At 36.8% G+C, this 27,818-nt stretch overlaps 1 protein-coding gene across 2 annotated transcripts in view; it reads right to left on the reverse strand.

The window, feature by feature from the left end:
* The window catches only part of ADCY8 (adenylate cyclase 8), a 123,816-nt gene that overhangs the window by 20,784 nt on the left and 75,214 nt on the right, over positions 1-27,818 (reverse strand). The window contains exons 7-12 of one of the 2 annotated variants that reach the window (XM_069854668.1): positions 25,028-25,298; positions 18,671-18,868; positions 12,335-12,435; positions 6,165-6,366; positions 3,073-3,162; positions 1,626-1,798 (exon numbers count right to left, since the gene is read on the reverse strand). In XM_069854668.1, coding sequence (XP_069710769.1) covers positions 1,626-1,798; positions 3,073-3,162; positions 6,165-6,366; positions 12,335-12,435; positions 18,671-18,868; positions 25,028-25,298 — 1,035 coding nt within the window. The remainder of the gene's footprint in view (positions 1-1,625; positions 1,799-3,072; positions 3,163-6,164; positions 6,367-12,334; positions 12,436-18,670; positions 18,869-25,027; positions 25,299-27,818) is intronic. The other variant, XM_069854669.1, reaches the window with a different exon arrangement.

Genomic DNA, 27,818 nt, shown 5'->3' on the forward strand with positions numbered 1-27,818 from the left:
AAAAGACAGGCAGAAACACTTGTCATCAGCAAATATTTTGGAATTCAAATGTTTTCCATTTTGAAGTTGTGTGAAATGCAGCCTTACAAAGATTTCATTCACTTTAGGGGTTGGAACTAGATGATCTTTAAGGTCCCTTCCAACCCTAGCTATTCTATGGTTCTATGATCCTATGATTCGATGATTCCAGAAGGGCCTTTTGTACACTGGTTAAGGACAATAGCTTCAAAATTCATAATTAGGAACTGATGAATTACTGTATGTTGTGGTAATGTAGCTATAGCCACATATGTATAAGCTAGGTGGGTTTTGTAGGGAGTTGAAAACCCTTTTATTCAACTAATTGGAATAGCTAAAAAACCTCACATAAGTTTCTGGGCAACAACCTTGAACCTCATGCTCCCAAATATCAGAGTTGGAGTTCGGGTCCTTGTCCTGAGTGCGTAGCATCTCAGCTGAGATCTGTATGTCCTGGTCTGTTGGCTGCTCTAGAGGATGGATATTTCTGGCTCTTTCTTACTATTCTATGGTAAAAGTCACTGGAGAATTTCATTGACATAGGGATTAGAAACCACTATGAATTCTCTAGGTTTTTTCACACAAGGGAGAATTTTTCTTTGCCATACTTGATTAGTAATAAAAATTAACAACCATGATGGTGGTTTCTACTTCTAGTAGAAACTAAACCAAGTTTTGGCTAAGTAAGCCAAAATATTGCTTACTGTATTTGTCGTATTTGCTGGGCTCTGCTCTGAATATGCTATATATCATATCATCAGTCTGTAGGAACATAACTAGCATTAGAAAAAGGAATTGTATCCCAATCTTTAGTACCTTGCTGCCCTAGGAAGCTAGCAACAAAAGAAATGCATGCAGAGCATTACTATGTGTAAAGAAGATGTGGCCGTTGTGAGAACTAGATGGACTGCAAACCCATGCTTTTCTGTCATTTTGAGGATCTTCATCTGGCATACACTTACAAGCACAAGCAACAGCAAATCTAAATTGGTTAAGTACCAAAGACTGAAGAAGTGTTTTTCTGAATGAGCTAAATCACTGCTGCTCTAGATTCAGTTATTACAACACTTGGTGCACCTCTGACTGCAGATTACTGCGGCTCTTCTATCCTCTTCATCTCCTCTTGTTGGGGAGGAAGTCTAGGAAGAGCATTTAAGTGCCCTCTAACAAAACGGGGTCGTCTCTGTATTCTTTATATCTTTCACAGCTACACATTATACTTTGAAATGTATACAGTTAAAACCCTGCTCCTAAAAAAAATCATTTGTTCCTGTTGTCTTAAACTGAAGTGAGTGCTTTAATCAGTATCTCTGCAGTTTTCAAGAATAGAAACAGACAATGCATGTGCACTGTAATGTGTGTTTTTATCAACATGGACAGACTATGGGAGACATCAGAAAGACCCCCTGCTCAATATATAAACAACCTCATGAAATGAACATTCTAACAAAAAGGCCTAAGAAAGAGTCCCATGATACATTTTTTGGATTAGTCATTGCCTCACTCTATTCTTAACTATTGTGCTATCCAGTAAATGTATACTTTGTCAAGACTTGACCCATTACCTTATTAAAACACAGTTCTTAATGGCTACTATGAACACTTACTCTCCATTGTGGTTAAAATTGTCATATTGCAGAAAAAGGGAAGCATAAATGGTCTCAGTCAGCAGCGAATAGATTGCAATCATGATAAGAAGTACTGCCAGCTTCAGAACAGAGTTGAGACGAAGAAAGACTGCACAAGTCACCATTGCCAGCACACCAGTGAAGACAAAATACTGAATAGAAAACAACAGTGGTTACTTTTGGTGATCAGTGATTACATACTCCATAAATATCTGCATAAATAATCAAAATGATCAGAAACAGAAAAATTTGCTCTGGAATTTAGTTCTCATCCACATATTCTTAGGGTACAAAGTACTTTGAAAATAAGTTTTTTGCTAAAATAGAATTTGAAATTACAAATTATCCATTTTGCATAGCACATCTGTGTTAGCAGAACTTTTCCTCTGTGCATTTATGGCATTTTAATTGCATTAGAAGGCAAAGGGCATCCTGTACAGTGAAAAGAGGAAGGGAAGAGATGATCCGTGTATTTGTTTGCTCATGAAAAGTCAACTTTTTCAATAGTACTTGAAAAGAGGATAAAGCTACAGGAATTTATGTATTTATTTTTTTATGGTAATGCAGGTCTACCTCAGTTAAATTACTCTCTTAAAATGTGGTGCCTGGAGGTTATATTCATATATCATTTTATAATCTCTTCATTGTCTCATTTTTCTCAATGATTATTCATCTCTCATATGCAATCCATGCAGTTGATATTGGATATAGAGACAATCATGGCCATGTGCTTTGCAGATTTAAAATAGCAACATCAACACCCACAGTCCAAATGTAGTTTAAATTAACTCCTATCATACAGGTTTAGGAGAGAGAGCATTCATTTTTTCTGAGAACAGTTTTGCTTTAGTATGGTTCCTCTGTAGGAAAGTCTGCATCCCTGTAATTTGTGACATGTTACTGACAGTATCATAACACTGCTGTATGACTTTCTAAGCAAGACACTTCATTTATCTACACATAACCAACTGTAAGAGACTAATTCTGGTTTGAGTTGCAACACCAACCCATTGATTTTGTTGCCTGCTTGCTGATCATAGAGAGGATTTTTTTCGTCCAAAATCAAATTTAAAATAACTACAGCAGAATGACTGCTGGTTTTGCTATGCAAGTATTAGTCTCCATTAGGTTCATATGAATTAAATAGTGTGTTTTATTGCATTAGGTTCATTGAATCATTGCTGGATTTGTTTCTAGCATAAAGGTTCTGTATGAAGTTCAAAGTTTGAAACTTGGTTGTAATGTCTTTCTGTAACCTGCCTCTGTTATTTTTATCAGCATACAGATAAATGACAAAGGTTCAGCTTCTCAGTGCTGTTGAGGCACCTGACTCCACCACCAGTACGTAATACTTGATTCCAGGTAGTGGTCACCATGTAACCTTTGTGGATCCCTGCATCAAATTCAAAAGTACCCTCAGAAGTACCTCAGGATAGGAACAGATGTCTGTAAAAGATGCAGATGAATTGAACGTCTGGTTCTTCAGGGCTACTGGTTTGTCAAAATCACACCATAGCTGTGAAGAAAGAAAACAAAATCAGGGCTATATTGGCTATAATGTACCCTGGTGACTAAGTGCTGTGTTCAGTGATGGAATTGGCTAAGCTGCTGCTCTCTATGTCAGCTTCCTAACTGGCACCCAGGACTAAATGGGCAGTAAGAATGCATTTTGTGGGGATGAAATGGAAAGGGAGAGCTATTCATACTGCAGACATTCAGCATCTGAGTAGCTGCCTTATGCTTTCTTGTTGATAAAGGGGAAAGTTTACATTCTCTGTTTTGAGAATGTAATACTGCTTTTTGGGGTTATGACTTGCATTCATTTTTATGGTGTTTCAAAACAACTGTATTAAACATATATAAATCAGCAATGTTGAGTTGTAATACACCATGGTCTTAGAATACAGGAACAAAATCATTAATAGTTTCATATTTTGACAGTTAAATCAGATGGGGTCTTGTTACATGTATTAAACTAATCTGTATGGTTTGGGTTTGTTTTTTTTGTTGTTGTTGTTGGGTTTTTTAAATCAGCCTGCTATGTACAAGCTAGTTCCTATTTCTTCCCAAAAGATTTAGAGAATGTTTTTAATGAGGCCCATTTTCTTATAATGATGTTGTAATGAATTTTGAACTTAGAACTCTGTTGTTTGTTCTTTCAGCAACTCAGTAATCTCTGCAATGCAGCTACATTTTCTAGGTTGTCTGTGCAGTCCTCCATGACAACTTCGTGACAAGACAGTTACCTTCTACAAGTTCATGAGGTTTACAGCACCTCTTCGCAGGGCAGTGTGCCATTAGAGCCACTCTTGGCATCTTTTTAAAAGACCTTCAGGATCAGAAACTTTGTTCCAATTTTAAATCAGTAGAAGTACAGTTGATGTAAAGAACCACAGGAATCATTTGCCCCCCTGGTGAAGCTTAAAGCCTTATGGCTTATCATAGAAAGCATCTGAATCTTAGCCCTGTCCATCTAAGTGCATTTGAATTCAGTGGATGCATATAGCTTGAGTGTGGGCTGCATTACCTGTTCTTAAATACATGTAGGTCCCTTCTGAGTGCTGCATTCCACTATATGGAGCCCCACCTGCTGCTGTGATACCTACTTCACAAAAGTAACCTTTTTTCATTAGTGGTATACATAAAGCAGTTATAAGATAATTATTTTTATTATGGCAGGATTTTGGCATATGAAATAATGAGGTTCTGCAGAGGTCAGGACTTGGTGTCTCAAGTTATTGCCATTCTAAATATATGATGATAAATACAACTGTTTACTTGCTTCTAGAAGCCCATTGGTACATTTGAGGGTACAAAGTATTGTATTTCTTTTGACTGCTTTTGGATTAGCTCTTCCACAAGATTGCAGTGTGTACAATCTTAAAAAATAATCCACAAGAAGTGAGAGCGAAATCTCATTATCTTATCTGCAGCAAATTCGGTATGGATAGGCCTTTGGAGGTCATCTTGTTTCAAGAGAAAGTTTAATTCTAATAAAATCTTTCCTGACAAATATTTATCAAATAAGATTTGAAAACTTAAACTCTATAACTCTCCTTAGTGATCTATAATATTATCTACCACTGTCCTTATCTTTAGGAAGTTTTCAATCCTGTTGAACTTCCTGTAATTGTATTTTCTCTATAAGGATAGCAAGTAGTAGCTACATTCTTCTTTCTCTGACTAACTCTCCTAACTCCATGGTGTCACTGAGAAACCAAGACAGTTGCCAAGTCCTAGCATATTGTCAACCTGAATTCAATCATGAAAGAATGACAGCAATAGAATCTAATAAAGTCTCTTATCTATTAGAAAAAGAGGCAAACCCTTGAATTATCAGACTTCAGCATACTTACTGCAATTATATAATAATCATAATTATTATTAATCATTACAGGATAATTATTGTTGCTGTTGTGTTGTCATAGGTGCTATTTCTATTACTGTCACAAAATGCTTTCTTGGTCTCATCTAGAAGGAAATAAAAATTTAAAAACAATAAGTCTGGATGAATAAGAACACCTACATGCATGGCCAAGAGGTGCCCTACAGGAGGAAAGAGTGATGGAATTGTTACTTTTAATCTGTCAGTGAGATATTTACCTCCTTCTTGTCTCAAGCTTCAACACCCAACAAGTTGTGTAATGTAATAATCTCCCTAATTCATGCAAATCTGTCTTATATTTCTGAAGATATCCAGAAAATCAGAGCTCTGTTGTATTAGTGTTTGTTTTATACATGTCTTACAAAGACCCCACTCTTTCACTGTGTGACATGGTAGAGTGCCAGGCCCACAGTGTTCATTAATCAGTATTTTTATCTAACCACAGCTGCTAAGCAAAACTTGAAACATATATATCAGATATATGCTATAGAGATATTGATGATATAGACATATTTATATATATCAGTATATTAGATAAACTGGTAAACTTTGCTCTAAATGTTTCATGCTTTAAGATCTTAGGGGAGATGTGTATACTAAGAGACCAACCAGACTAAAATCCCTGTGTGGGCAGTAAAGAGAAAAAAGTAATTTTATTGGGACTGGTGTTATCCAAAGAAATCTTGGGGGATGCACATTTTTCTTCATTGAATATAGAGAAAGTTGAGAGTGACTATGCATATAGTTTAGTATTTCAGCTAAGGTAAATCCACACATACCTGTGAGATGAGGAATTTAATATCTGTAAGTGTTATTTAGATTGACAGTCTTTAAGAACTTATACAGGTATGCTAGAAAACTATAAAAATCTGTCCTCAAATGGTAGATGTATTGAAAAAAAAGGGGTTTTAAAAATAGATGATACTTATGAGGAGGAAATAATTAGATATTTCAGAAATATATAGTTAAAGAAACAGATTGAATTTCCTGAAGCTGAAGCTGTCATACTTTGCCTTTTATATTTAAATTATAGCTTGCTTATAAACACATTAATCAGCAGGTCCTGTAGCAAGCTTAATAACTCATAAATCATCTTTTCCTGTGCAATATTCTCTGGTTCCCTATAAGCTTACAATATTGATGACGGCTCCAAGAAAATTAATCAGAATGGATGCAAATATAATGACATTCCTGGCCAGGTAGGTCTCATTAATCCAGCAGCAGGTTTTCCGGAGCATTAAGGGTAAACATTTGTAATCCTCTGCTGTAGTGATTAGTACAAGAGCGGAGTGCAGCATAATCAAGATAGAAAACTGAATGACCATTGGTATCACCCTGGGAAAGGAAAAAAAAGCACCCAGAATTAAACCTTGACACAATACCACTGCTAATCAAAATAAATATGTAAACAGTTCAGACTAGGAAAAATTCAGTGGTCATAAATCTGAGACAATTAGTCTAGGAAAAAAAAAAACCAAACAAACCCAGAAAAAACAACAATCTGTTCATGTTCCATAGGTCTGGTATTTCTTTACATGTTTCTTTCTGAGTAACTGCTGTTGAAGAAACAAGCCAGGGGAACCATTGCCAATGCCTCTGTCTGCCTGTATCGAGTTTGACCGGCAAGAACACCCCTTGCTTTGGGACTCAGTTATCCCTTAACTGTCTTTCAGAGTAAATCTATTCAGCCTGTAGGGTCCAGATGTCACTGATTCCCACTCTAGTAAGCTAGTTTGGGGCAGTTTAGGAGGGTATTAGTTTACACACAGCACAACATAGGTGCCTTTAACTTGTATTATACTGAAGGTCATAGACTCTAAAGTGAGTACAATAATGCAGCCTGATTTCTGGCATACGTCAGGATATAGTAACTACAGAAATGCAGGATATGCCTCATTTTAACTAGAAGTGCATCAACTGCAGCTGTGAATCTCATCAGTTTTTTAAAAAACCAAAAGAACGGATTTGCTGATTTCATGGAAGCCCTTTAAAATATCAAGCATATGAAAAGGTGTTCTATCATCCAAACATATTTGAATAAAACCTGTCATTTTGTAAACCCTATAAACTTTGTTCTTACAAATGTCATATTTAATGAAGTATTGTTAAGTGCATACACAGAATAAACAATTCAATTCCTTTGAATAAATCATTAAACCCCATAATTTCTTCTAACCCAGATTTCATTATATTTTTCTAAATTTATTCCTTCTTCCTGCTTAAATCTGGACCTGAAATCAATCAAGTAACCTACATGACTGGGAAATGTGGTAAAATGTGAGAAGAAAGAACTCAGCAACTCACAAATAAAATTTTTTTGTCCCCATTTGTGCCAGTCATTGTCAGTGTCTCTCTTCATAAAGATCAAACCCATGAAAATTAAAATTAACCCCACTGCCCCTGCAAACCTCTCCCCTCTGCTTTCCCTTGCCTTTGTGCTATAAGGAAAATGACTAAACTTGAGGCTTCGAATTAAGTAATTAAATTTCCTAGTAACCAAGTTGTATATGTGCCTGTATGCTACAGGGATTTAACACTGATGTCTCACAGGCAAAACTTTTTGAAAGTGGACTATCAGGGTGTTCCAGAAAGAGTTCTGCACTTCCAGGTGGCTGAGTGCGCGTAAGTTGTACTCTGCTCATTAAGCCTTCTCTAAACATATATTTTATTTTATTGAAAACATGAAGTTTCAGGTTTTGCTACCCATCACCTATCCCTCTTCTTTTCAGGTAGCGTGCAATTCTGTTTGTACACTTGTGTGCTATGGCAAGAAAAAAATATGGGTGTAAAGTGGAAATAGAACATATCTTGTCTTTCCTTGTTTCTCTCTGGGTCAGCCAGATCCACACCCTGAATCTGAATGGACTAAATCTCAACCTGCCTGAAATTCTACCCAATTTAAGTTTTTTCAAATTTGACTTTAGAAGAGCAAATTCTAAACTTATGCCAACCTGTATTCAGATATGTGATTTGAAACTATTAACTAAAGCTTTCACTCTGGAAAGTCTGAGCATAAGCTAAGAGGTATGTAATCAACATTAAGAGGAAACCATTCTGAGAAAATGGCAGGAGGGAACACATGGACATATCAGAACAGGCTTTATAATCAGTCGGCGTGGGAACTGGCATTTCTTAGCCCTGGCCATGTTTGAAGCTGATGGATAGAGTCCAAAATATGCACCAAGGAGACACCAAAGATGCACTGAGTAGTTTATGTGAAAACTGTGGGTACATCTTCCTCATACTACTGATATTTCTAGAAAATACTTTGAGAAAACAGGATAAATGAAAATGTTATTACATTATTATAAACATTATTATAAACATTATTCCTTTCTGATCATCCAAGCAGACTTGCTGGGATGATGACTCCTTTAATGTAAAGGACAGAATAGCAGGTAATTTGCTTCAAAATTCCTTGTCTATCTCTGAAAATACACAGAAAGCCAAGGGAGAGACTGTCAATAAAATCAGGCAAAATCTGGACAATATGTTCATGAATACCTAGTGAAGGGAGCCAAGAGGGCTCATCAAGAGTTTAGGATTCAATTCATCACGCTGCACAGCAGTCACTTGGATTTATTCAGATCTACTGATTGACCTGTTCTCCAGTGGCTATACTTTGAACCTGGGGTATAGATGCAGATAGATAATTATTTGAGATGAATTCCTTGTTTCCCACACTACAGCATCGTTCTGCCTTCTTGTTTTCCAAAGCCAAACGACTGAGATCCTCTTTGGAACCGATAGTTTCTATCTATATCCCATATATACACACACACATTCTCCATAAGCAGATGTAGACTACCAGTTCTGCAGACCTAGCGCAACCCAGCTGTAAATGAAACTAAATTAAGGCTTTCAAAAAGATTAAGGTCAAGCTTCCAGAGGCCATGTCTGTGGGCATTAAACACAAGTTCTTATTTTGGACTGCCAAACTGTACATGTATGACCCAGTGTTATTGAATGAAGGTAATGTAAAGGGATCATCTAGGGGCCTAAATCTGGAATATCAATCCAGAATGTAGAATAACCTGCTTAGGTGCCTGAGAAACCATGACCTTGTATTTATTCATAACAAATATATAGGGAGCAAAATTTCTTCCACTGTAGAAGAACATTTATGTGTTATGTTTGACTGAACAATTGTATGTTTGTCTCTTGTCTAAGGCTGCCTGGGATGAGATAAAAACAAACCTGAACTCTGCACTACTATCCTATTAGAGGATCAGTCCAGTATATGTGCTAAGATTTTGTTGGCAGCATGCTGCTGGATCAAGTACAGCAGAAGACACAGCCAAGGTTAGAGGGATAGGAACAAACATCCATAATATTGTTCTGTCTGTGAACTTCTCCCAGAACTTGGGTTGAAAACCTACTTTATTCAATAAGAGATAAAAGACCAAATGCTTTTTTTTTTCTACAAGTTCTCTTGCTCTCAAGATCAAGCAAAGTCTGAAATGGAGCTTTTGCTTTCCTTCTTCTTTATGTGGATTTGCAAACCAAGACTTGAGCCAGAAGGAAACCTGCTTTTCTCCCCTTACAAGAATAACCCAGAAAAAAACTGGCAGAAATAAAAGCAGTTCAGCAGTCTACTCTAGTATGATCTGTTGCCTATGTGAGCATATAGAAAGTTATTGCAGGAAATGAATCAAACTCCCAGGCCTCTCAGATGGATAAGATGAATCATTGCAAGGTTGGCAGAGTAACTTAATGGCTTCATAGAGGATAATTACAGCAGAAATATGGCATTAATTTATGTCACTTAGAGTAATTTCCCCAACTCAATATTTCAAAGAATGAAAACTATTACAAAGATTTTTAAATTCGGTGATATGCCTGTCCTGTCAAGGAAAAATATGAACTGATCAAATATTTATTCAGTGGGAGACAACTATAAACTGAGATAAAATTCTGAAACTCCACATGCAGTAGGTGCAGTAATAGAAAGATGATTCCCTTCTTTAACATGCAGTCAAAGGTAACCTATCTTGGAAACTCCCTGAAGATCCTTAATAAGACATGTTTTACAATGATGTAAATAATATTTGCTTTCATCATATTTCTAGAAATCCCCAAAGGACTCAGCTCAGAAAAATATTCAATGTGCTTTAGCAAACACAAAAATCCATTTTTTTTCAACAGAACTCTGAAACACACATTGAAAGACACTTAAGTGTGCTGTTAGGAAATGGGTAAGTTACCATAAAGCGTGTGAATTTTAGTTTTTTAATTTTTCGATGGAAATTATGCCCATGCTCTTCCACTGTGGTAGTTTGTCTCTCTGATATCTACTAGAGGTATAATAGACAGGCAAGCAGTTATCTCCAAGACTCTCTGAATCCAAAACGTACCTAACTTTATGACAGCTAGTTCGTGTGCTCATACCTTGAGTTGTTTCTATAACTAGAGCTTAAGAAATTTGAACTTTGAGATTATTTCCGTGTTTAAGCATATTGAAATCTTCTCATTCAAAACCTCTCATGTTGTTATTTTAGGGTTGATCACCTGTTGACCTCCGCCAACTTAAAAGGTATATTTTTTAAGACTGAAACACATTTTTTAAAGCAGAGTATCAGAAGTTGAAAAAGAAAGACTAAAATTTGCCTTCTTAAATCTTGACAATCTTCAGCACCCATGTGGCTCCACATCTGTCTCTAAAGGTATAGTGGTAAATACCTTTTCTCTAAATGTCTCCCAAGGTTCCAGTACTCAAGGACACTCTTGTGGCCAAGGTTCCATGCTTTTGGTTTTAAAACCTCTGATGATCTTATCTTATAGTAATTTAACTAATCTTTATTTGAACCTATTTATACTTAACATTCAGTGACAAAAAGCTCCACAAAGCATTTCTGAAGTGAAGGGAAAACCACAAAAGTACCATGCAAGATGGGAAACCAGAAGTGAGACAACCGCAAGTAATGCGGTTATGTGACTCCTCCCCTAATGCCAACTGCACTAGACATGCTCACGGGAATTAACAGAGATGAATCTGTGCAGGTAGAAAAAAGTCATGTTTTTTTTTGTTGGGAGAGCAGTGATAGATGTGGTAGCAGAAATCTTTTTTTGAAAACAGGTTCCATTAATGAGATCCATAAATCTTCCTGTGTGTACTGAGAAAAAAAGGAAAATATAACAGCTACTAGAAGGGAAGAATTTTGAATGTGTATCAGGAGAAGAACTTTAGAAAAGCAAACAAACTTACTGTCATTAGGGCAATATAGCACATGAGGAATACCAGGTCAGGTGCTACTCTGGGTACTTTCCCAGCTGAGATCTACAAAATACATGGGAAATCACTGCTGCAGTGTGTAGCATCTTACCACCATTTTGGTATTCTTAGACATAAATATGGAGAATCATGTTTTCTAGAGGTGATCCAAGAAATACTGCTGCATTACTGTAACAATAAATGTCTTATTTCTTATATAAAGACTCTATTTTCAAAAGTATTCAACGTTAGCCATAAGTTAAGGTTTACCTGAGTGTTAGAAAGTGTGTGAGAATTATGCTTATCTAGATATTTCCACCTTAGCACTTGCTCTGCCAAAGACCAAATGGGATCAGGGGCATGTTTTTGTGGCAATCATGTTCCACTGTCTCTGCTATGATGCTGGAAAACTGGCATTACTCCTTGTGCACACACTTGTGTTCTCAGTATTAAAAAGTAGACAAAAATGTCAGTTGGTGGGTTTGACTGTGTGAAACGTGGACACAAAGGTCTCAGGTATGTCCCATTTTCACCAGCTTGATAGGAAGTTGTTGCTTGGTCAGTCTGATACAAAAACAGAAGCGGGAAAAGATGTACCAGATCACCTCCTTCCTTCTTAATGGCACCAGATTGCTTTCCCCAGATGGGTAATATGTATTATCAGCAACAAAGCACAACAGTATAATTTTCTTATGCAGTATAAAAGAAACAAAACCAAAACAATTGCTCATTCCCAAGGTTATTACCAGTCACTTAACACTGTTATGAGCCTGGATCATGTTTTACTTCAACACTTGAAGCAACAGGCCATATCACGTCAAACTTTTGTAACACAAAATTCCGACTTATCTCAGTGGGAGTTCTGCTTAAAACCATAATAACATAACGTCAGTAGACAGATGTCTCACATGAAAAAAATGCAGCTGAAGATATTATGATACAAAAGTGGTTAATATTGAGAAAAATGTGAAAAAATATTTCTGAACGCTTCTAGGGAATAAGCGCATTTTATTGGTTCATTCCATATCAATCCTAGAATGTTATCTTGCTGTTTCCCCAAGAGGACCTTCAGATATATATTTCTGTATTTACCTGGAAGAAGGAAGTAAGCTTTGGATAGTGGTGATAAATACAAGAACAATAAATGCACACACCAAGTTTGATTTGAATACTTCATCCCGCATTTGAGAATACTAGAATAAGAAAAAGAAACAACAAACAGAAGAGTAAATTAGCCATTACCCATGCAGAAATTTCATAAAGACTTATGTACATAGGAGACTTAGGGGAAATTATCAGGAAGAGCTAATAAATCAATAAACCTGAATTTGTTTTTAAAACCAGCTTTATCCAAGAGAGCAAAACTCTGTAATTTGCAATACAAAGTTGTTTTACTTGGTTGCCTCTTTTTTCAAAATATTTGCTTTAAAAATCCCCAGGTAGATTCTAGGGGCTTGTACTGCCAAATAGAATGCTAAATACTTCATAGCTTAACCAAAGGAACCATGGGTTTCCTCACCTGAAGACAATCACTGAAGTCTGCTGTGACTCTGCATGCATGACACTGCTTGCCAAATTACAAAATTCTGTTTTCTTTTTAACTGTTCATTTTTTTTTTCTTTTAGAGAATTATGTAGTTTGGGATGTTCTGTGACTAATGGGATGTGGGTCATGATTCTATGTCCTACCTTATCCAGAGGCTGTGCAGAAACTTGGCAATATGAACACTCTCCAAGCAGAAAATGAGGGTGTTATTATGTAAGAGATCATTTGAGATGCATTATTATTAAAATTTATTACAAAAGTAATTTTCTCCAGCATATCAAACCACTGAAAATTCTAACAGGTTCCCCTGTTATGAGAGTTACCAAGAAAAGGAGTAACAGATACACTGGTGAATCATGGTGGATCAGTTGAAGTGGAAATGTCACCTTAGTCCTCAGCTGGTATTTATCACTGCTTATGCATTTTAACTCCAGTTGTTTACAGGAGATGAAGATCAGTCCGTAGACATATTTTTGTAAATCTCTTTATCCTAGATTGATGCTACTAAATTTTCTTCACCTAATAAAGAATTCCACTGATGCCTGCCTGTCATTTTTCGTCCTCTGAACCATAACTCAGTTTTATTTAATATCTTGCAGTTTTGAGGGAACTAAGAATTACACATGAAGAACAGAAGGAAACCGGAGTCGAAGAGACATCAGATATCAGAATCTTTCTCCAACAATTTGGAAACAAAGTAAATGTGCTTAGAGAGCATTATCATTGAGAAACATGAAAAAGAGATTAAGAAATGTTTCAGGAATATTCATTGAGAAAGTTCAGCTATGAACTTCTCCATTTTATAGTTAATCTGCTCTTGAAAGAAGATCATATCTAGAATTAGACTATATTCACTACATAGACCTTTGGTGGGGACTTAATCTCAGTTGCGAACATCTGATAAATGCACCTTTAATAACCCCAAACAGGAAAGAGGCTTCTCTCTTTCCAGCTTTCATTTGTTATGAGTAAGAAAGGGGCTTATTTGTTATTCAGCAGGAGGTGTCCATCTTTTTGAATCCTCCTCTGCAGTGATTTTACCCCGTGTCTGCTGTTAGCAAAAGCAGTATCACATTGACATGAATTTCAGTGGTGCATGCAGTCAACTCCATTTTGCTGCTGGAAGCACAGAGGCACTGACTCCAATTTCATGTGCAGGAAAACAGAACGTCATCAGTTTGCTTAAATAATGGACCAAGGCTTTCTTTTCGTTTGCAGCACTAAAAGAACCAAAGGGAAAAAGAAAGGTACGTTTCTTAAAATATAACATGAAATCTTAACTGTTCTTTAGGGAAATTACAGAAAACTAATTGAATGAAACATAAACATGGAATTGCCTGCTGTGTTGAGCATTATGTCATAATGATGAGTTCTGTGGTCTAATCAGTATGAATATTGTGATGAGAAATTGTTAACATCTCTGAGACAGCACAAACCCCAATGATAAATGTAGCACTTTTGTAGCAGTCTACCCCTTAATGCCTTGGAGAAGTAATTGAAGGAGAGACTAAATCTCAAGGTACTTAACCATGGGGAGGAATGTAGCCAACTAGAGCCACACAGAGCAGTAAGGAGAATCGTGATACGACTTACTCTGCGGTGAACATCTTAGTTGTAACATCCTAGACCCACCTGCACTGGCATGTTTGTTCATGGAGCAGTGAAGGCTCACTATGCTTCTCATGGGGCTTGACCCATTTGCCTGCACTATTGGCCGAGGCACAGCCAGACAGCTGAAATAGAGCTGGTGTATGAAAAGGCTGAGTTCCCTCTGAGAAGTAATGCTGCCTATTCCCAACCTCTTCTCTCTTTTCCCAGGGCTCTTTGAAAAGAAATTACTGGTAATACAACAGGTCATACATGTTCACCTAGACAAAGTGTTTGTGCATTGGGGAGAAAGGATTTGATCTTATCCTCAATGGCTGTTCTTTGACTCAGATAAGACCTTATGGATGAAAAGGGAGACCGTGGTTTGGTTTGTTATTTTTCCTTCAGAGCAATGGTGCTTGTGGCATTAGAAAAGCTTCTGCAGCACAGGGGAGGGACAGAAGAAGATGCATCTGAATGCCTAAGGCAGAAGAAGAGATGGATGGACTCCTGCGAAGATCAAAGGGAACACATAGATGCTGTTGTTGACCAGCGGTAGAAACGAAGATGCTGAACAGGCCCTGATTTTGTCCAGTGTTTCTTGCAGACCTTCTTGCCACTGGAAGTTTCTGGGTTGAAGGAAAGAAGTGAGACCTATGTCTTTAAGGAGCAACATGTAGGAAAGGCAAAATTTTGTTTCCTACTGATTTAATTTATATTTCTCTCACCCATCAGAAATTCTGAAACGGGAACTCAGATATTTGTCTAATATTTGACCTAAGAAAACCTGTACTGTGAAATTCAAAGCCCTTTTTATATTTTCAGTGTGCTCATTTCACAGAAAAAATGTAGACACTTCACCTCTAAAACTAGTCTGATATATTATCCCAATATAAATATGCTGGAAGACATAGAACATTTTTATACAAATCATTACACTGGAAACTTTCTTAACCAAAAAAACTCTACTAGAATGTAAAATTCCCTGGCCTGTTACTATGCTTCGTCCTCTAGGAAAGTACACAGCACTGATATTGCCAAGTCACTGCTATTAAGGTAGAGCATCATAATATCTTTTCATTATTGGATATCATCTAAAGTATTATCAGATTTTCCTTATGAGCTTTTACATATTTGGAAATCATTAGTGTGTTTTCATGCTACTGTTAGAAGTCCTCTCCTGTGATGAGTCTTATGCTCTGGCTGCCTAGATCCTATTTGTGAAAATAACCTCTAGCAAAATTAAGAGTGAATTACTCGCTAAATGAGATATCAAGTGCTAATGAGTGAAATACAAGTAAGTAACAACTAGTCCATTTGGGTAAAGAATCTATGAAATATGCTAGGTGGCGATCTTGTACAAATCCTCTGAAAAATAATGTATTGCAAAATTTATGTGGAAACATATGTACTGCTAATGCAACTTTTACTGCCTGCTGTGGAATGTACATTTATGCTGTCATCAAGAAGCACATAGATAAACAACATAGGAGAGGAGTGGGAAGAAGCTTCTAGAATCATAGAATGGATTGGGTTGGAAGGGACCTTAAAGACCTTCTAGTTCTAACCTCCCTGCCATGGGCAGGGACACCTCCCACTGGATCAGTTTCCTCATAGCCTCATCCAACCTGGTCTTGAACACCTCCAGGGATGGATTAAACTGCTGTGACATACCAGTCATTTAAACTATTGTAAACCAGGAGCTATGCTAGCTCCTATGGTAGTTTTGGGCATGTTGATTCCATAAAAAATATTTTTGAAACAGCACTTTCATTGCTAGCGTACATCTGTTGCTTGCAATTGTTTTACGATTTAAAAAATAAACAACTTGACTGCTTCAACTGAAGTCCAGTATGACACTTCAGATCTATTAAAGTGACCCCAAAAGATTTATGATTCCATGACACAGTGGTCTTGTTACTAAAGCTGGAGAAAGAAACATAGTTTATTGCTCATACAGTTACTCATTTCTCTGTGGTTTGAGGTACAGAGCATTATATAATTATCATTGAATAACGTCAGCATAACACTGCTTGATCAGGATCTCACCTATAGATACTGGTTGTTCTGCCTCCTGAATAACTTTAAAGTCTGGGGTGAGAAGTACTAACAGATAAAAGATATAAGTATTAGGCAGATGCCAAGGCCACCTGTGAGTGTGATGATTAAAAGTGAGGGCACAAGATTTTACACACTAGAAGTTACTTTATTTCAGAGTTACCTCTGAGTTGAAGCTGCAACTGGTCTGAACAGAAAGTGACTGGCAGCAAATGGAAATAGCAGTGTGAGATGGGAGGTCCATAGACATACTGATGACTTGCTCAGCAGCACTGCAGGGAGCAGCTCAAGATGCTGATGTAGAAGGTCATATAAGCAGCTGCAAAATGTTAATGGCTAGAAGAAAACATAATTCTAGATTGAAAGGCTAGGGGTGTATAGAGCACAGGGAAAAGGCTTTTGAAATATCTTTATGAGATCCATATTTCTTAGGTTGTTTCCTAAGTGGGCAAGTAGAAGGGAGAAAACGATAGTGACATAAGAGAGCATGGAGGAAATACCTACCATCTGTAGGAAAACAGGACAATCCTGTAATTACGGCACAGGTAAATGAGGAGGGAAGGGACATTTTCCACATGGCCCAACAAGATATTGCCACTGCCCATAATGAAGTGGACATTGTGATTAATTAATATTTGGAACATGACCTATGTAATGTGATGGTTTAGAGCAGGTTTGCTTGGGATTTTTTCCCCTTCTTGATTAAATTGCATTTAAATGAAAATTTACCCTTCCTGTAAAGATTTTCCTTATGGCTGCTAGTTGTGAAATCTAAAATGGCAAGAAAGTTTATATTCTGAATACAGAATCTGATTCTGGGTAGTGTCCCATTAGTCCAGCCCATGTTCAGGCCTCACTTTTATTGAGCAGTAATGTAAGACAAGGTGAACCATTGGCTATCTTGCTCATTCAGCAAGTTGTTTGTGACCAGGCTGTTTCTTCTTTAGCACAAAAAGAAAAAAATCTAACGTACCATTCCTGACCTGCTAGATTAAATGATATTTTTTCTAGACTTTTTTTACCTTATCTTTTGGCCTTGTTCCTTGAAAAGATTAAAGATTGCTCATGACTTTCTGGCCTTTAGATGTAATTCACAGGATATCAGAAATCTTGGATTTCACTACCTCTGAGTCTCTGCCAGCTTTGAATGATGACTGCTCTGAAAGACATACCTTCATATGTTCTGTTGCAGCAGTAGTGACTTATTCAGCCTCGGGGATTGTACCTTTTGTCTTAGTGTCATACGTACCCTAACAGGGAAATTGAATGTTTTCTTTACCTTAAACGAACCTTTCTTTTTCCTTCTGCAGGGTTGCTTGTGAAATAAGGGCTTAAATATACTTCAAGATGAATTTTTTTTTCCAGTGGTTTTCATTAAATTCACACCCAAGGCCTGGTCTCCCAGAAGTCAAGTAAAAAAGTCTGTTTTCCAGTGCAGGTTAAAGTGACAACAGAGAAGCAGGCCTCCACACTTGCAATTCCCCATTATTTTCCTATCTTTTCAGTCTAAGTGAACTGCCTATGACAGACCTGCTCTTGCTGCATTGTAATAGCATATAAATCAATGAAACAATTTGAGATCTGTACAACCACACCCCATCATCAGCTTGCAAGGAAAGTTGTCCCATTGCCTTATAATTTTAACTTGTAACTTACATCTGGATTTAGACTGAAATAAAATTTGAAGCGGCAAAGACATGAACAATATTTACCTCTTAGAAGCAGATGTTAAAAAAGGGATGTTTAAAACAAAGAATTGACAAATTAGTATTGACTTAAAGTAAACATAGCAGCGTCCTAGAGGACATCAGGTGGATCCTATGACTAAATGGAAGCAACGTATCTATATAAATATAGATATACGTTTTGAATAGATGTGTCAGTTTATTAATATGTTCAATCACTGTTTGTGTCAAAGCAACCTGTCAGCTACAGAAATCTGCTTGTACTAAACAGCAAAGGAAACCCGGCAAATGACTGTTGTTTTCAGAAGCAGAGTTTGCTCAGTGTAGGCATTTTCCAACAATGAAGTGTAATCATTGCAGCATTGTAAAACCTGCATCATGACACTATTATGACCTCTAGCTCAGTCCCAACTTCTGAAAACTGAAACAAAACCAAAAAGAAAAGCAAACCCAGAAAACAAACAGTGCAAGTTAGAACCTATGGCTTCTCTACTTCAGTGGACATTTATTACAATTTGAGTTGCGAATAATGCAGCTACCAAGACCCAGCTACCTTATGCTCCAGGCTGGAGTCTTTAAACATCAGTGAAAAAGGCTTGATATGCTCTCTTCTCAATTTATCGCCACTCCGTAAGTCGATGGTGTGCTCTATTCGCTTGTTAATTTCCTCAGGCCCAGACTGGACATGCAAAGCTTGTGCAAGATGGTTTGGAAGCAGATTTATTGAATTTCTTGTTAGGGCAGCCAGAGTCTAGGGGAAAGCACATGCAAACAGAATAAACCTGCTGGTCCCCTTGGGTTAAAAATGCAATGTTTTAGATCATGTTGCTTTGCAAACCATTACAGCATTCCATGCAATTCATTCAATGAAACCTACAGAAGAATAAAATAACAAGTCTGCTCCACTAAACACATACAGTATATTAAGCGGGGTACTTTAATGCCCTCTTTTTCACAGACTAGGATGTTTGGTGCTGCACTGAACTCTAAGAATATATTCCCCTTTCCAGATTCTGATAATTAGTTATTAGAGTATGCATGACAGGAGTACACACCGAAATCACAGCAGGGTATCTAACTCAATGGTGTGTTTGAACAACTAAAAAACGGTACAGAAAATGGAAATTACAAAACACAAGTAATGACATTTTTTTTGATCTTAAATTTACTGGATGTGTGTAGTTAAGGAACAGAGCAGTTAGGCAGGAATGAAGGTAACATTTCTGGTTACTACGGCATGGATTTTCAAATAATATGTTCTTCACTATTGGTATATTTCAGCCAGTCTAGATTACAGTTAGGTTGTATGATTTAATTTAACTATAATTCCAATTATTATTTAAAATATTATCTCATATGCTTTATTCCTTTGGTATTCCATTGACTAGTCAAAATTTAAAAAAAAGTAAAGACTTGCACAGCTTCACAAAGGAAAGCTAGCAGAGATAGTATGAAGGGTGCTTCACTTCAAGAAAGAGGCAAAGTTTGCTTTCATAAAGAGAAGAACTCAATCTGGTTTCATGGTATCATTTAATGACAGAAACCACAATGAAGCAGTACTTTTCCACTTGAATGGGAAACCCAAACCCTACTACCTGTGATATTCCTAAGGGTTAAGAAATGTTAATGAGCAGAAAGGATATAAACCTTCATACATCACAGCATAAGACATATCAGAATTATTATTGACAAGAAATACACTTCTGCTTAAAAGAAGTTAACCCATAGGTCCTTGCTGGAAAGATCTTCTGCTATGTCTCCTACTGGGAATTGTTGGAAACAGGAGTTTGGGGTGGATTATGAATAGATCTCTTTGGAAAGCCAGTTCTGCATTATGAGATTGCATACAGCAAACAAAAGAGGGAAGTTTTCATTGTTAACATTCAAATTATAGTAGGCAGTTGCATTCTAATGAATCTTGGAGAGCACATAAAAACACAAGAAGGTACCCACTGTCAACCCCCAAGCAACAACTTTCTTTATAATCCAAAAATTAAGTCCACGGACTCTGTAGTCACAGACAGTATCTCCTTTTCTTGTTTCATCTTTTGATGAGTAACTTAAGACCCCAAAATATAGCATAAAATAATATAAGAATTGAAATTGTCTTTTTATTTTAGTGAAAAGCAATCTTCTTGTTTGCTTTAGTAGAAAAAGGACTTCATTAGAGAAGATTTATCAAACCACCCTACTCGAATATCCTCATATTCTGTCTAGAAAATCAGTATCATCAACATTTGGAGACAAAAAGAAGCATCAAGGAAACTTCTCATACTAAAGTTTCAAGTATGCCTGAATCCATGTCTTAGCCTTGGGTTTAAGGTGGAATTTAAAGTTAGAGACAAATCCCAAGAGAACAATTCACTGAGTCAATTGGAGAAATACTCTATTACTCCACACTAAGATACGACTAGTTTATATGTTCCTATCTCTTTTAAACTGAGCTATGGAGTAAAGTTATTATCAATTTGTGGTGGCTGAAATTACGCAAGTGTGTCTGAAGTCACTGTTAAAGAATGAGATTATATTCTATGCTAATGTGTGCATTAATTCCTCAGAATTAGTTCATACAGCCGTAGCTCCACTGGAAACAAGGGTTAAGAAGGTCTCAATGTTTTAGCTAGGAATAGGTCTCATTTACATGAGGAGAAAAATCTCAAGTAATCCTAGTTAATGACTATATTTTGCTTCAAAATATATTTTAAAATTTGATTAATATAAAGGATTGTCTTCTTGCTGAATGTATGAAGTGGTTTACAATTTCTCATAGATAAACATGACATAATATCACCACTATGGCTATGGTGCCAGTAGGATTGGTGCAAAAATGGATTACAAAGTTGGATTTATTTTCATAGGATAACAAAGAAATTCATATTTGAGTTTAGTGGAGCCTGCTCTCCCTTACACCCATACACATACTTAAGAAAACTGCTTCCCCGTAAAAACAAAAATGAAAAAACATGCAAATTATTGCCTCAAGAATATATTCTAACCCCATTTTTTCTTTGTCCCCCCTCTCTTTTCTCTGCATCTTTTAACACTGTGTTATGCCAATGTAAAGAAATACTGTTTCTCCCTATTACCTCTCCTACAGTTTTTTGAACAGCTGTATGGACGATACAACTGTTAATTCTGCAATGGGCTTTGGAACTTTCCTGATACTGACAATAACCATTCATTGTACAGGAACACACAAGGTTCTATTAGGAAAAACCCTAGCCAAATATACATTTGAAAGTGGAAAATGGGGTTAATGAAAACAAGCAAATAATAAAACTCCAACTTTGCGATACTTTATAGAGACATAAAAAAAGGAGTTTGGATTAAATTTTATTTTCTTCCTGCTAAGTTTTTGTGTAAAAAGACCAAGCAACCTGGTCTCAACAAGAAGGGGAATTTTTAATCAGTGTCATGCAGAAAACTCTAGGAAGCCTTCAAATTATTTTTTTCATACTGTAAACACCAGATCTTGGTGTTTACACCAGTATGGTGTCTTGACTCTTACAAAGTCATGTGTTTAAAGAGATAGGTTGCAGGTGGGATTTGTTTCAAGAGAAAGACACCTAAATGAAGGTGTCTAGGTGCTTGGTGTCTAAAATTGTGTTACTGGCGATATACACTCTGGATACTTCCAGTTGCCTGATCATATGCAACTATGGTTACCTGAGATGACTTAGGGTATGCTGGACAACTGTCTGGAGCAAGGAGACGTAGCACAAGACTTACGGGTACCTCATGTGCTACTGGTCAGTGATGGGGACCACTTGGCATGTGCTAGGGTATCTCAAGCTGCAATAGACAGTCACAGTTAAGAAGCTGAATCAAGCTCTTACTCAGCATGTTTCAGCGTAGGTGTTAGCACTACTTGAGACATCAGTCTCCTGTCTGGCTTCTGATATTCCAGACGATCATAGGTCTTTTATAGGCTCATTGTCTTCTGGATGTCTCAAGAACCCTAAAGCATCCACAAGTCGCATTAGACCCTTAAGTTTAGGAAGTTTAGGAGCTGAACTTCGGGGAGATTGACACTGGGGAGGTCAATAGATATAAAACCTCAGATGCCTTGGCTTTAAACTGAATTCCCCCTGTTGTTTATACTTGTCCGTCATCTTGGCAGTATAATTTTTGTGATAACTGCTAAAAGTCATTGCAGCCACCACTAAAACATGCTTATACAAGAAATGGGCATTTTAATTTGTTTTTTTTTCCTAATTAACTTCTTTTCAGGCCCAACAGGTGCCTCCAGCACCACACACAGTGACCATATTATGCTTTCATATACTTCTTTTGGAAGGCCCAGGGAAGAAATCCAACTTCATCAGCTGTTAATTTAGTTTGGAGCAGGAGGCCTTAGAATCACAGAATGATTCATATAGAATAGTCTGGGTTGGAAGGGACTCTAAAGGTCAGCTAGTGTAACCTCCCTGCAGTGAGCAGGGACATCCAACAAGATCAGGTTGCTCAAGGGCCCCATCCAACCTGACCTTGAAGGTTTCCAGGGATGAAGCATCTATCACCTCTCTGGCCAAACAGGCCTTAATTCTCTTAATATAAAATAAATTCTGTCTAGCTTTTTGTGGTTTAGAAAAGAAGCTCTATTTCAATAACATAAAATTCCATCCATACTGGACATGATCTGAATTTCAGAGCTGACACTTCCATCCTTGGCTTACCTCACCACCTCAGCTAATGGTGCTATCTGTGCTGTAGACACATCCAATTTTTGTTCATGTCTGTAACTGTATACTCAAAGAGTAGTTTTTCTGCTCCTCGCTGATATCAACGTGACTTCAATTCACTGTCTTACACTGCCCGTAGAATGAGTTTGAGGTAAAGAATATGGATTGTGATGAATTTGAGTTCGGCAAGAGATCTTCCTGGAGATTTTGCCATTTCTTATTCTTCCTAACATAACTACAGCTGAAGATCAGAGATGCTCAAATTTTGTTGTAACTTATATTGGGTAAAGAAATAATTTAAATGCCATTGGCAAAAATTCAGATATACAGGGTGATTCATTACTGGGTTGCTGCTGCTTGTATTCTCAATGCCTGCTGCTGCCAGTGACCTTTAGGCTGCATAATTATTGTTATTAAATGCTTATTCTATCCAAGGCTGACACACCTCTGAAAAGAAAGCTACTATATCCTATTATAATTTAAATCTATCATCTGATTTTTGAGCTGATACACTTTATTCATGAGTAGCAGTGTCTATTGTCTCAACCTGAAAATTGAAAGTTACGTAACAATTGAATCACACATGGAATGGCAGATTTTTAAAATCTTGTGTACATGAAAAAGATTACTGTAAAATTGTAGAATGTGCAATATAAAATTATATTTACTTCCAGCAAAAAAAGAAAGTTCTTAAAAAAAAAGTAAGAAACTATTTTAAAAATGGATTTTTGATCTCCATAAGACAAAAATCTGATTAAACCAAACTTTTTAGTTATGTCTATTTGAGTGATTTTCATAGGCTCTCTGCTAGTTTATTGGGTAGGAGTTTTTCAATAATCAAATAAAACCACTAGTCCTGTATTTCATTCCTCCTCTTTCTTAGTATTAAGGTCAGGTTTAGCTGAGAAAAAGATCAACAAAATGAGAGCCTACTCCATACTGACTTTTTTGACTAAAGAAACTGGAATATCTTAAAGGGAAAGAAGAAACAGAGAGAGATCAGAAAATATTCACAGCAGCATGCGTCCACTATTCCTAATGAAACAAGAATGTACAGACAGGTCAACAAAATACGGAGAATGCTAAAAGGCAGTGTACATGCAGATACACAGATGTACAGAACACACATAAAACAGGGATTTCATATAGCAGCCAACTATGCCATGCTCCAGTTCAGTTTTAAGAGACAAAGACACTGCCATAGGCTGATTAATTGTGAAGGCTTATCACTTCTGAGCAGATTTGTAAGAAGCAGAGGACGGTTGGCAAAGCAAGACCTCCACACAACAACTCTTGAAGTTCAACAGACAGTGCAGACAAATAGGACTAAGGATGTGTGGCAGAAGAAAGAATATATCATGTCATTACAGATGCCTCAGAAAAATGGAAGAAAAGTCCAGCTGACCTTGTTTCATAAAGACTCATCAATCTTTCAAATGCAATGAAGAAAGTGGTGTCTGAGGGCATTTTAACCTTTCCATTTTAATTCCTCTAAGCAAGAAGACTTCGCAAGTGATTTTTATGATTACCTAAGGATTTCTGGTTCCCAATGTGCTAGTAATTATCCATGCAATGCTTTTGGAAAAGATGTGATCAGGAACGGTTGTTATTATCTTGTACTTCTATTGAGCTACACATGACCTTAGAGGCTAACTCGCCTAATAGTGAACCTTAATTATATTCTAGAATCTATTTTTTTAATGTTTTTAAGTAAAAAAAAAGAAAAGAAAAAAAGAAAAATGAAGAATGAACAAACTGTTTTCACAAGGTGCTTTGTTAAGGTAGGTCTTTTTTCTTTCCTGTATATATCAATGACCTACAGACTGATTTTTCTTCTGGCAAACTGTCCTTTCACTCATCCCTTTACTTTAATGGCAGTGCAGTGAAGCTTGCAATGAGATACATATTTTAACAAGAATGTCCCAGCTAGTTTAGTAACATTAACTTTATTTTTAATTTACTTCTTTATGGAAAGTTTCAGTTAAAACTATGCTGTGTAGTGTTAAATTTCAGTTGGAAAAAACCCTCAAACCTCTGGTCCCCTGGCATTTCCCCAGTCTGGATACATGATTTATTTCTGCCCTGAAACAATTTGTTTTATCCTCTGCTGTTACAGCATGTGTTAGAATAAAGGTTAAAGATGAATTTCTGTCCTCTGAGGCTTCCTTTATTGAAATGCACTCAAGCATGCGTTCATACTTGATGACATTAAAGGAAGTTTGACTTACGTTCTGTTTTCCCACTATGTTATCAAACGGAAGTTCAGGGCTCCAGGATCCTTCAGTAAATGTTGCTCCACTGTTCCTCCTGTCGGAGGAGCTGACAGCCTCTTTCACAATATCTTCAGGCAAAGTCAATAGACTCTCCTCAGGTTGTTTAATTAAATAGGTCTCAATGTTATGTTTCCTCAAGAATTCATTGCGTTCTTTGCCATGCCCTTCTTCAACTTTATAATCCCCATTCAGGCAGTCCAGAGTGGCTTTGGAGATGTGAATTCTCCTGCATAAGTGAAATAAGTAGTAGCAAATACCAATTGTGTTCTAGTATACATAGGTAAGAAGGAGTTTATGAACTCTGCATCATTTTTAATATGATGGATAAATAGGTTTTCTGTTGTATTTGATGATTTTCTATAAAGAAAACTAAATAGTGTATTTACAAATGGGAGCTTCATTTGGGGAAAAATACTCTCAAGACATGGTCACATCACTAGGATCTCATGAATTCACTTAGTCCTGGTACAGAAAAAACACTTTAATATTCACACCTGAACACAGTAACAGCTTAATGGGAGAGCAAAATACTATCCAGAGTGAATGAAAACTGCCACTGAAGATAAATATGGTGAGAGGAAAATACGTGGTATACATTAGAGCAGTTTATGTGAAGATCTTTGATTTCCTTCACTTACCTAAGGTACCTTAAACAGTTGAAATTAGTGGTCTGATTGCATCAATTGAATTAGAGAGATAGGGAAACTACAAGAAAACAAGTGAGGGGATAATTTCTGGTAAGATTACGTGATGAGTTCAAAAAGCTTTTGCAAAAATGAAGATGAATTTAAGAGATGACATAAAAAGCTCAAATTTTACAAAAGCACAGTAGGACTTTGCAAGTCTTCCACTAAAGCCTGAAGTGTTTGGTATCTGGACTTTCATAATTATGACTGCTTGAGAAGGACAGAAAGAAGTTCAAGTTAATAAAAAAAAAAAGAAAAGAAAAAAAAGAGTTGGTCTTTCTTTTGTCTGCTTCTAAGAAACCTTCATATTCCTGCAGGTAGGATAAATTGCAAACACCTCTAAAATACATCCAGATGGTTAGCCATGCTATACTTTGTAATGTAGCATCATAAATGCAATAACAGGAGATATTCATTAGATATTTACCTAACTCAAGCAAATAAATTTAGTGACTCCATTAAAATTGGCTCATTTTTCAAACTTTGGATGCATGACACTTTTTGAAAGTCAAACCTGCAGAAAAATTCCTAAAATTCAGAGTCAGCTAAAATTGATGATCACTTCTTGATGATAGATGCTGATATATTTTTCTCAGGCACCACAAACTGGCTTATATCCAATGAAGGAAATGGTCCTAGCATACCCCTTTGTAACTTTCCTCTGGACCTTAAGGGATACCATAAGAGAGTTACATTGCATAAAACAGTGATGGAATAAAGGGTTATAAGTACATGTATGATGTGCAAGTATTGCCAGAAAATAAAGTGCTAGTTGTTCTTAAGCAGTGTGCAATGCCCTGGAGTATCAGAATTTGGCAAAAACTGGGTCTATGTGGAATTTTAAGTATTTGTATCTAACAAAAAGATCAAAAAATATCTAACTCCACTATTTTCAACTGGTCTCAAATTCCCTCTGAAGTCAACACAAGTTTTGTACAGCTTTCACTGTCTGAAGCCAAGCCGTCATGATGTCCGCTGAGATTAGTACTCTTTCCTGGTCAAATATTAGTAAAACTGACAAAAAAAACCAACAAAAATGTTTCTTAAATATAAACAGCTGTTGGCTTGGACTTTAAAACCAGAACATATGACCTCTCAGAAAGACACGCATTTTCTAGCTCTTAGAAACCCAAACAGGTTAAATTGATTTAGGTAAAGTAGTAATTTTTAAAAAAAAAAGGGGGAAAGGAAAAGAAAATGATACATTAGTTGCCAGGGTGACTATCTTTGTGCTGAGTTTCAACTAATATAATTTCAGCTAATATAAATTTATAATATAATATTGCATTATAAACCCCTGAAATATGTATTATGTAATTGAAATGATAACAGCTTTAACTGGAGTGTGGAGCTGGCAATTCATGTAGTAACTTCAAATGGACCAAACAGCAATAAATAGTAGATTAAAAATATTTTCTAGTTTCACCTTTGGTGCAGCTTGCTTAAAAATTTTAAAATGTTTAGTGGAGAGATGTCTTTCTAATTTTACAAAAATATGGTAGATTGGGAAACTGAAGACTGAAGTAATAAAAGTAGAGCCTGTCCTAGTACTGAAAATATAAGACACAAAGGTCTAGATGATACCTTTGAATGTTACATACTGGAAAATTAATTATTATCTGAGTTTTGCACCAATTCAATACGATAGATTCATATCTAGGTATACCAGGCGAAAACTATAAGAAGACAGGGTTCTAGCATTAGAGTGTCTGAAATAACACTGTAGGATCTTACATAGTCTCCTTCTCAGGTGTTGTGGACACATGTCTTTCCTCTCAGAAAACCAGAAATTACTGGGTGTTTTTTCAGTGCTTCCAAGAGCCTCCTTCCATTTCTACTGGTCTGCCTACTTATGCTCCTTAACTCGGGGACAATCTGTTCCTGCTTGCGAGGTCTCAGGGTGGTATGTGACCGATGACAAGAAGAGCTGAGTCCTGCCCCCAGACTGGGTGGAGGGATCCTTCTCATCCCAGGCAGGTGAGCTGCCTTCCTCTGCTGTGTTCTCAGGAAAGGGCTGTGGTTCATCTTTGCTCTTGTTTCACACTGTGGGAGCAGGACCA

This window comes from Phaenicophaeus curvirostris, chromosome 3 (genome assembly GCF_032191515.1).
Source record: "Phaenicophaeus curvirostris isolate KB17595 chromosome 3, BPBGC_Pcur_1.0, whole genome shotgun sequence".
NCBI lineage: Eukaryota > Metazoa > Chordata > Aves > Cuculiformes > Cuculidae > Phaenicophaeus > Phaenicophaeus curvirostris.